The sequence below is a fragment of the Diaporthe amygdali genome (genome assembly GCF_026229845.1).
Source record: "Diaporthe amygdali strain CAA958 chromosome Unknown NODE_3_length_2959817_cov_65_330692, whole genome shotgun sequence".
Lineage (NCBI taxonomy): Eukaryota > Fungi > Ascomycota > Sordariomycetes > Diaporthales > Diaporthaceae > Diaporthe > Diaporthe amygdali.
The window spans coordinates 1,956,470-1,965,782 of NW_026517023.1; the positions used below are offsets into that span (position 1 = coordinate 1,956,470).

At 49.5% G+C, this 9,313-nt stretch overlaps 4 protein-coding genes across 4 annotated transcripts; 1 reads left to right on the forward strand and 3 right to left on the reverse strand.

Moving 5' to 3' along the window:
* Positions 1-1,574: 1,574 nt before the first annotated feature.
* On the reverse strand, positions 1,575-2,247 carry J7T55_002990 (uncharacterized protein; the record flags this gene model as incomplete). The annotated part of the gene is made up of 3 exons (XM_053138122.1): positions 1,575-1,801; positions 1,860-2,095; positions 2,222-2,247. The coding sequence occupies 3 exons, from the start codon at positions 2,245-2,247 to the stop codon at positions 1,575-1,577; spliced, it is 489 nt and encodes a 162-aa protein (XP_052998858.1).
* A 2,172-nt stretch (positions 2,248-4,419) lies between these two features.
* J7T55_002991 (uncharacterized protein) lies at positions 4,420-4,683 on the reverse strand (the record flags this gene model as incomplete). The annotated part of the gene is made up of 1 exon (XM_053138123.1): positions 4,420-4,683. One exon carries the CDS (start codon positions 4,681-4,683, stop codon positions 4,420-4,422), a length of 264 nt encoding a protein of 87 aa, XP_052998859.1.
* A 722-nt stretch (positions 4,684-5,405) lies between these two features.
* On the forward strand, positions 5,406-6,258 carry J7T55_002992 (uncharacterized protein; the record flags this gene model as incomplete). The annotated part of the gene is made up of 4 exons (XM_053138124.1): positions 5,406-5,493; positions 5,565-5,677; positions 5,731-5,790; positions 6,211-6,258. The coding sequence occupies 4 exons, from the start codon at positions 5,406-5,408 to the stop codon at positions 6,256-6,258; spliced, it is 309 nt and encodes a 102-aa protein (XP_052998860.1).
* A 168-nt stretch (positions 6,259-6,426) lies between these two features.
* J7T55_002993 (uncharacterized protein) lies at positions 6,427-8,093 on the reverse strand (the record flags this gene model as incomplete). The annotated part of the gene is made up of 3 exons (XM_053138126.1): positions 6,427-6,457; positions 6,552-8,007; positions 8,066-8,093. 3 exons carry the CDS (start codon positions 8,091-8,093, stop codon positions 6,427-6,429), a joined length of 1,515 nt encoding a protein of 504 aa, XP_052998861.1.
* Positions 8,094-9,313: the final 1,220 nt, after the last annotated feature.

A 9,313-nucleotide genomic window follows, 5' to 3' on the forward strand; every position in this document is an offset into this window, starting at 1 on the left:
CCTTTGTGTAGTCTGCAGATCTTGGTGGAGTCTGTGTGTCTCGGGCTGTTATCCGGGCCCACCACAATGTCACACAGCATTTATAGTTGCTCAAAATTACCAACAAGCACAAGGAAACAGGTGAGATGGCCGAGTTGGTTATGGCGCCAGGTTAAGGTTAATCTTAACATTCATTCCTGGTGGAGCAATCCTCCTGGGTTCAAGTCCCAGTCTCATCATGATCTTTTGCTTTTTGGCCCGTTTTCTAGCCTAGCCACCCACCTTTCTTCTTTTCCAATTCTCTCTTTTCTAGTTTCTGATTGCTGTCACCGTTCTCTTATGTCTAGAATTTCTTGTTTCCTCAATTTATTTCTGTGAAATCCCATCTGGGTTGAGGAGAGAAAACAGAGAGAAAACGAGAAACGGAGAATGGAAAACGGTACAGAAGAAGCAGGAAAACGGGAATTCGAAACATGTCAATTAAGGTTACCAGCAGGGAAAGTGTCTTTTGATTACTAACATATTTTAACTTTCTTCACAACCCATGCCGCCAAGTATGCTGTCCTTGATATCCGCTTTCACCCCCCTGGAGTAGACTATCGCTTTTGATAGACCGCGAAGCGTTCCACACCGCCACGCAGCCTCGACAGGGTTTCTGGAGCTTAGATAATTACTGTAAAAGTACATGTGAGAAGGGGTCTCAAGTTTTCTGGCCTCGATGCTTTGACTAAATGATCCTGACTAAAATCGCAGATACCTCATTCCAGGTCTAGGACAAACGGCCACTGACTACTTCACTCGACACTCTTCTGTGTTGGCTTTGACGGGCAGGAGAATGGTAAAGGGCAAAGGAACAGGAGAATACTGGTCTAATGTCAATAGACGTCACCTCGCGGTCTGGCAGGTGCAATGGCCAGGCTGGTAGATGGTAGGGGTTCTGCTTAGGAGAAGTGAAGGGCTACTTTGAAGGGCCGGTTTTGTCTTGCTAATGTGTTTAGGCCAATGTAACTGCTCTTATGGCTCTCCTCGTTATCTCGCTAACATGCACTGCCGGTGTGCCACGATCTACTGCTTTGTTTTGTTTCTTGGTGAATTTTATCTTGCTTCCTAGGTTTGTACCTACAGTTTCAGGAAAAAGCAGGCCGCATGACCCTAGGCATGTCCATATGTAATATTATCTACCTGTAGGTGCATAACTAGGTAGCCATCAAGGTCCATTGATAATATGACCTATATCTAGCGCTTTCGTGAAGCCACAACGAGCGTGAGCATGGCGACGCAATGCTCCAATAAGCACCATCCCTATTCCTTGCTGGCTTGTCGCGCCAGACTAGATTTCACACGGATGTTCGCAGCTCCGCTATACCCTCATGTCTCTAGAAAGAGCTGTCACGTAGTAGTAAGTCGATCCGGCTAGATTAGGGGGTATCTATCCCAAGTGTGTATGGGTAAGGGTTCTGATATCAGTACGATATGTGGCGGACTAGAAGCGCTGAGAGAATCAAATCCTTGAAAGCCCCAGTGCAGACTTTCCTGAGGTTATCTATGAGGCTTGATGGAAGTTTGGCAGTTGTTGTTACGGTCGGAGCTCTGGCTCAAAAGTAGCTCATCACAGCCGCTCGGAGCTCCACAGGTACTTCTTCTTCTTCCTTGCCAAATTCTTCGCCAAACTCTGCAAAAACAGTCTCTGCGACGCCATCTACTTCATCCTGCGTCCAGAGACGCCCGGGGCGCTTGTATTTAACGAAATCAATGCCCTTTCCTTCATCTTGCTGTATAATCCAAGGCTCAAGACACTCATTTTTGAGGTATGGCGGATTCTCTAGACACAATTAGCAATGCTCTAGCAGGACTTGCTCTGTGGACAATGCTGCGCTTACCCCCATATGTCCTTTCCCAGCCCTTTCTCTGCCCAACCCTCGCGGAAAGATAACTTTTCACCTGTCTAGATGTGTCTGCCGTCGGGAAGGCTAGGTCGCAGACATACAGACGAAGACAGTTTTCGGACCACTTTAGCTCGAACATTCTGAGAAATTGGAACTGTGCGGTAAGGCTCGAAGTCGCGGGAAACGAGGCCAGCAGGGATAGATCGTCCGCGAAGTCGGGCGGGCGGTGGCTAATCACTTTCCCAGTACTGCTGATGCTCGTTTTTACGTCTTCCCAGGTGATATTGTCTAGTCTTTATTAGTTGGCTCATTGGCACGGCATTCATTCAGTGTGAAGGTTCATCGCAGAGACTTACTGCGACCTCCTACAAAATGAACCCATGGCCCCAAACAAAGCTTCGCGGTCATTCTCTACAAGAATACGTATAAGTTAAGTGTTGACACTGAAGTCAGCTGCCATACTCGTGCCCTGAAGTTGTTAGCTCGACATCTATACAAATTCAAAAGCAGTCGGTACCTACAGGTTGTTATGAAGATAAGGTACAGTCAGAATGCGCAGTCTTTACAATAGTTGGTCAAGGAATATTAGGAAGGGAGTAGGGCAGGATCAAGATAGTACTGACTGTTAAAGTGGAGCATATTTGTTCAAGGAGAGGGTGTTAATGTTGAAGTGGACCGAAGTGTGTTGTTCTGCCTCTTCTGCCGTTCAGAACGTATCGCCCACAACGTCGCTTTCCTGGATGCAGCGGGTAACGCGTTGGCTAGCACTGGCCACCCGTGTCTGGTTCTGGAAGACTTCATCCCAAACAACATACTCCGGTAATTATCCTCTACGCTTGCTCGCTGGGCGGAAAGTACGACGATAATTATCTCCACCGAAACGCTTTGTTGATTCCTCACAATTACTGAAGATGTTCAGGAGCTGGTTGATGAAGATAATGTATCGTCGGAGTTAACACCGGATCCAGAAATCGAGGCAGCCGATGACAATTCTGCACTACGAGCATCTAGGACGCGAAAGGTGTGGTTCCCCGTCTCGTACAATGCGTACCACCAGCTCCAAATTACACCGATACAGTGAGGCTGAAGTCCGACTCGCGACGATGGGACCCGTGCAAAACAGTTGACTGCTTTCCTGGCACAGCTGTAGCTTGCTTGCTCTAGTCAAATGAAAGCGCAGTCTCTATACTGCAACCACGTTCTCCCACAGCAATTAGGACATCCCCCAAGGCATGCGGGCTGTTCTCGATCCAGCCACGAGTCCCCTGCCCAGCATGCAAGATACATGGTCTGAGCTCTCGGACTTGCTCAGTCTCGCCCGCCTTCACGTTCGTACACAGCCAGATCCCATCGGCATTAGTGTTCACTGATGGGGGACAACATCTTGAAGCATTCCACCGAGTTGGTCCGGCGAGTTCAACCAAACGGAAACCCGGTCCATGTGGTAGCCCGGCGCTATTCGTCAGTGCCTAATGGCCGTTAGATTTCCCTCGCAATGGCGTGTGTCTACCAGCACTCGCGGACGTTGGGAGCGATTCACATCCTATCTGACCTTCGCTATATCAATGCCATGGCTGAAGCCAAGCCAGGCTTGCAGGGATGTAAGGCCAACGCTCAAAATGCTAGAAAATAACGGTTGCACATGCAAGCAACAAATATCACGCCGCGGGAGCGGTGATCCGGATCCACCCACCACCCAAGTTGAGCGACAGAGGCTTGAGAAACGCTCTGGGCTGAGAAACAAGAAATTAAGTTCTAATATTGTGCTGCTCTAGACTGTCCACTTTCTTCTTAGACTTGCCTTCAACATTCGAAGTCGTGGGACATCTGCTAAACTATTTAGGATGCTCTAGCGTAAGGTCTACCGCGCGAGATGCCTTTGTGATTCCACCTTACTCCCTACTTGTGCCCGTATCAGCTGAATTCTTCAAGTTGATTTTGAGAGCCGCTTTAGCGGCGTTTTGTCGAAACTCCTGTTTCATAAATCGCTTTGTAAAAGGTTACAAAAAGTTCCAAAAAGAAAGCCACTTCATGTGAGGACGGCCTGATTCGAACAGACATCCTTCTGGAATTTCCACATCTGGAATCAGACGCGCTACCGTTGCGCCACGCCCCCAAGTGATGATTCATGTAGACACTTTCAAAATTATAGCATCATGTGTATGTAGCATGTAGATACTATACGGCCTGCAAATAAACGTCTGACTCAACCCTTATCTTACACATCCCAAGCTTTTTTTTATATATCTATTTATTTTATTATATTTAATAATCTAGATTTAAATACAACAAGATTAATATACCCTTGGAAAGCTGGCAGAGAACAGCAGGTATTATGACAACCTACCCGGATAAAGCTTATTAGCCTTCACACAGCTGGACTGGTACCTCGACTCGTAGCATATGAGAAAGCACTGAGAGTGCACACTGTCATATGTGTCACGAATCTATCCAGCGAAGAAATCAAGAGAACAGGGCCGTCGCTGGGTCATTCGTTCCTGTCCATCATGGCGGCTAAGGCCTGCGACCCTTGAGCCTGTCTGAATTAGGTGAGTTAGATCTTGCCCAGCACACGCGGCTCGATCGACGAGATACGAGAAGTCTGCACGGGGCAATCAATTGGGTGCAAGACTTGAGCCAGGACCAAGGGGGAGTAGGAGCCTACCCAGGTGGGCATGGACAAGTTGGAGCAGAAAGAGATCGCCAGCACCAGCTGGTCTGAGAGCTGCCAGCCAACCCAAGCAGGTCCAGTATTAGACTGATCTTGTACCAGGAGCATCGGAATGCCAGCTGAGGGAGTAAGGCCATAGAGTACCATTTGATCTTGGAAGGGACTGTGAATGATGAAGGCGCACCTGAAAATGCCTGCTGGAAAGGTCCGCGTGCCACGGGCAGTCTGCTCCGTGTGGACACACCTGGGGACCCTCCCTAGTGCTGCACAATCTTGTCCACAAACACCACTTCGACTGATCCAAATCGTATTTTGAGTTAGATGCATCGATAGAGAAAGTCTTTATTGACTTAATATCGTTTTAGATATTCATTTTCAAGTCAGCTGGTGCACGTCGGACACGAGTGGCTGATGAGCTCCAGGTAAGGAAGGAAGGAGCGAACTTCCTGGAGCGGTAGACTAAGACTGATATTTTTTCCTGTCGGCCTTCTGAGAAATTCCTTTTCCCTCCAGCCCCGAGACCGTCTTCGTATGTATAATTATCTCCCCTTTAAAGACAATTCCCGTTGACTGTTGCACTCCTCTCCCTATACATCTATCCTGCCATCTTCCTGCATGTCCTTAAGTCCCATCGAGCTGCGACAGGCCGACGTGTCGAGTGACAGTCAACCAGCTTATGGCCTCGCACTGGAGACGTGCCGTCTCCTCTCAATATCCCAAACATTTTCCGCAGTCTCAATGGACGGTGACTAACATATTTGTTATATAGATTCTCAAATACCAATTCGATCTCGTAAGGCTTCACTCCCTCATATACGTGTCCAGCTGCAAGGACTGACCAGGTGTACAAGAACAGAAAATTAGTCAAGATGGCCCCCAAGAAGAACCGCCTCGGACTCCGGCCCAGCCCAGTCCCAGTCCCAGTCCCAGCCGCCCCGGCCCCGGCCCCACCAGCCCGTGGGTAAGTGATTAATGATTCAAGGTACCACAAACCTTCAAGAAGCTGCTTTATACTGACCATTGATCAGTCATCAATACCCCGGAGGGGGTGAAGACCACCGTCCCGGTCTCCGTCAAGGAGAAGGCGGTCCTGCTGCGGGCGGCGGTGCGGGCGGCGGGCCCTCCCCGGGCCCAAAAGCGCGTAAGATCCCAACCGGCTATACCATGACATCTCAGTCACCGAGGGCACTTTAGAAGGCCGAGGCCGAGGCCGAGGAGAAGGAAGAAGACGAGGAGGAACAGGCCGAGAAGAAGGTAAGCTGTCTGCATGTGTCAGATATTTAAGCTTGGCAGTTGGACAAATAAACTGACCTATGAATAGGCCTCCGGCAAAAAGCCGGCGCGCGGCGAGCACGTAAAATCAATTATCTGTGCCCTTTATTGCTTAGAGTCAAGGTCTCATGTGCTGGTTAAGTTGACTATGAGTATATATAGTTCTCTTCGGGGCCATCTTGACCGATTTGCTGAATCTATGCACCTGGTCAGTCCTTGTGGTTGGACGTATATAGAAGAAAGTAAAGGTTTACAAAAATCTCTGTTGTAATATTTGATGAACTATATAACAGTCAGTTAGTCACTGTTTGATGATAATGTAAAAATATCTGATGTGTTGCAGCATCGTGTCTTCGGTGCCAGTCGATCCATGAGCTGGCTGACTATCACTCAACAGTTCAGCTCGATGGGCCACAGAGACGTGCAGAAGGGTTGTGGAATGAGAATTGAGGGATCTGAGGGCGACGAACAAGGGAGAAAAGAAAAGCTCACCAAGATTGGCCGACCAGAAAGATATTCAAAAAAAAATTGAGATTAAATAAAACAAAGATTTAAGTTGAGGACGGCCTGATTTGAACAGACAACCTTCTGGAAACTCCATTTCTGGAATCAGATGCGCTAGCCGTTGCGCCACGTCCCCATGTCGATGCTAAGAGCTCAGATTTGATAATTATGAACTCCATTTGCATTACGTATGCTGAAACCACCGTTGGCTGTGTTGCAGCTGCACAGAAACCTTCTACCTGTTCAGGAGGCTGCAACGACAACCGTTGTACCAGTACATCAGCGACCAAAACCTGTGGTTTGCATGCCTAGCATCATCTAACATGGGGCTGAGGCGATTGTGCTCTTTCACATCCGCTGCACGCAGGGCGCTAGTTGATATGGCGGGCTCCAATTCGTTAGATTCTGGTCTCGTGCGTCTGCAGGCAGGTTGGCCTGGCTGAAGACCAACCACAATATCTGCCTTGCAAGTACGTAGGGATAAGATGCGCAGTCCCGGGCTGCTCTCCAGCGGAGCCGTTCCAAGAGGACCAAGTGCATGCTGGAAAGTCATTAGCCGGGGCCACTGTCCATCGAATACGAGCTTGCGGTAGTTCAAATCGCCCTTGAATATCACCAACTCGCCGCCGGCTAGCTGATTCCAAAGGTCCGACGCATACTCGGCCATACGTGCGTAGCAGTGCTGGGTTGTCCAGAAGGGATGCGCTTCGAATCGAAGACGACCGGCAGCCAGATGCTGCTTAATCGTGGCACCGAAAGTCTTGAGTCCACTCACCCCCTCGCCTTGGACCTCGCCATTGAACGAGGCCTCGCGCAACGTGTACAGTGTGAACTCAAGATCCCGCGAGGTCACATTCGAAACGAACCACGGAAAGGCCTTTCCGTGAAGGATCACAGTCGAGGCGTAGTCGGCGCCAAGCAAGTAGGTCACCAAGACCAAATAGGCGAGAAATTCGAAGCCAGCGTTGTCCAGAACGATATGAATCTCGCGAGGGCGCTTCTTATATTTGAGACCAGCAAGTAGCTCGCAGACCTCGTCTGTGTCATCATCGACGACGTTCTGCTTGAACGACTGGCGCGCTGTCTTCCCTTGCCTGGATTGAAGCTCCTCGACCGAGAGGTGTACGCGAAGCAACAGATCCACTGAGTTTCCCCGGAGACTAATATCCAAAATTTCTTCAAGAAGGGTTTTCGCGTCACTCCGGTTGTTCAACTGGCCGCGTGCTGCAGCGTCCAGGGATGAGTTGACGAATTGGACCAACTCGAGGACGGAGACCGTTGAGCTGACGAAAGCGCGAGACTTTTGGCGGGCGAAGACATCGTGATTTTTCCAGAATGGTGTGTTCCGAAGAGAGAAACACGTCTGAAGCCGTCTGTAGAGGAAGTCCTCGGTGAAAAGCCCAGGAGAGCTGTGCCATGTCATGGGACCAATTGCCTCGAGTTCATCGTTGTAAGCCTCGATGTCTGAGCCGCCATCCTCCAGGATGGGGACGATGGGGTTGTCATTGTTCATGTGCTCCAGGACTAGGCGGATATCAGAGAGGATTTTTTCTCCATCATCGACTTCCTCGACGGTGCGCTCAAATTGCGATCTGGTATCCTCAACATCGGCGAGGCATCCTCTTAAGATGGCAGGCCAACGGGCTCTGGCGGTCGGATACGCAAGCGACTTCGGGTTGTCGCTGTGCGATACCTCTGGAGGGGCAAAGAAAGGTAAGCAGAGTTCTCTTTCCAGAATGCGTCCAACACCTACGAATGGACGGATCGATCTGGAGAAACATTTTGTGATTCGTTATGTTGGTGGTGGCAGGAGCAAATGCTGCTTGTCGAGCAGTTCGCGTGAACACACGGTAAGTAACACTGAGTGCTTGCCAAAGGGACTTCAGCGCTAATTTATAAAGCAATTGAAGTTGCGTTTTAGGAGATGAAAAATCTGTGTTTGTGGTAGGCGCTGGATGAATTGCCATGCCAGGTGAAGGAAGAAAACGTCCAAATCACAGTATTGATCGGCCAATTGAAACCGACTTCGGACCCTCAAGCCTTCTCGTGTTCTGGGTCCTCCGATATTCTAGGTTACAAGCTGAGTGTCACTGACAAAGTATCAGTTCAACAGGTGGGTGGATGTGTGATTGCGCGATTTTGCTGCCTACAGACAATTCGATGATAAAACTTTGCGATGTACAAGTTACAACTTACGGGCACCCGCATCTTAGAAAAAGGCCTCTTTCCCAGGGCAAATCGAGTTAATGAAGCAGGAACTTAGGATGGTTGGACTCCTGATACCCATCGCAGCGGAGTCATGTAGACCGCGGGCCAATGAGAGGAAATGAAACATAAATAACATCACAAGTGGCCTTGAATGCTTCACTGTGGGTGCGATCAAGTCGATGTTGACAACATGGGGAGGTCTCATTTGACCAAGCACCATGAAGGCCTTGCTGAATGGGGCGAGGTCGTGAGGAAAGGGTACGGGAGACCTTACCCTAGACTGCTTAGGTAAGATGGCCGGATTACTTGTATAGCAAGCCTGCCATGAGCTCCCTACTGTGTGCCTAGGTACCCAGTAGTGCTGTGGGAGTTCGCCCAAGACGCCTAAGGGCCCGAGGCTGTCCGAACTTTCCAGCCTACAAAGGTGGTACGCAATTCCTTCAATTAGAAGGCACCAAAGTGTCCACCCTGTTCTGTTCTGGTGAGAGGACCGGGATCTGCCCTTGCTTTCTAGGTGATGATAAACTTGAAGTTCGCAGAGGCCATCAAGGTATCTAGCTGATCTTCATTTGGGTGCCACACGAGCTGTTTGCCCAAGGATCGCGGATGATTAGCGGCAAGCGCGTTGTCCTGGATGTTCGCTGGACAGCGGGTTACAGTGGATCTGTGATGTTGGCTTGGTGTGATAATATCGGCGTCGGATCTTGACAAGCCAACCCCTAGATAACCCAAATTCTTCGGGTAAGCTGGGCAGGTGCCAAAGGTAGGGAGGTATTTATAGGAAACCAAGAAA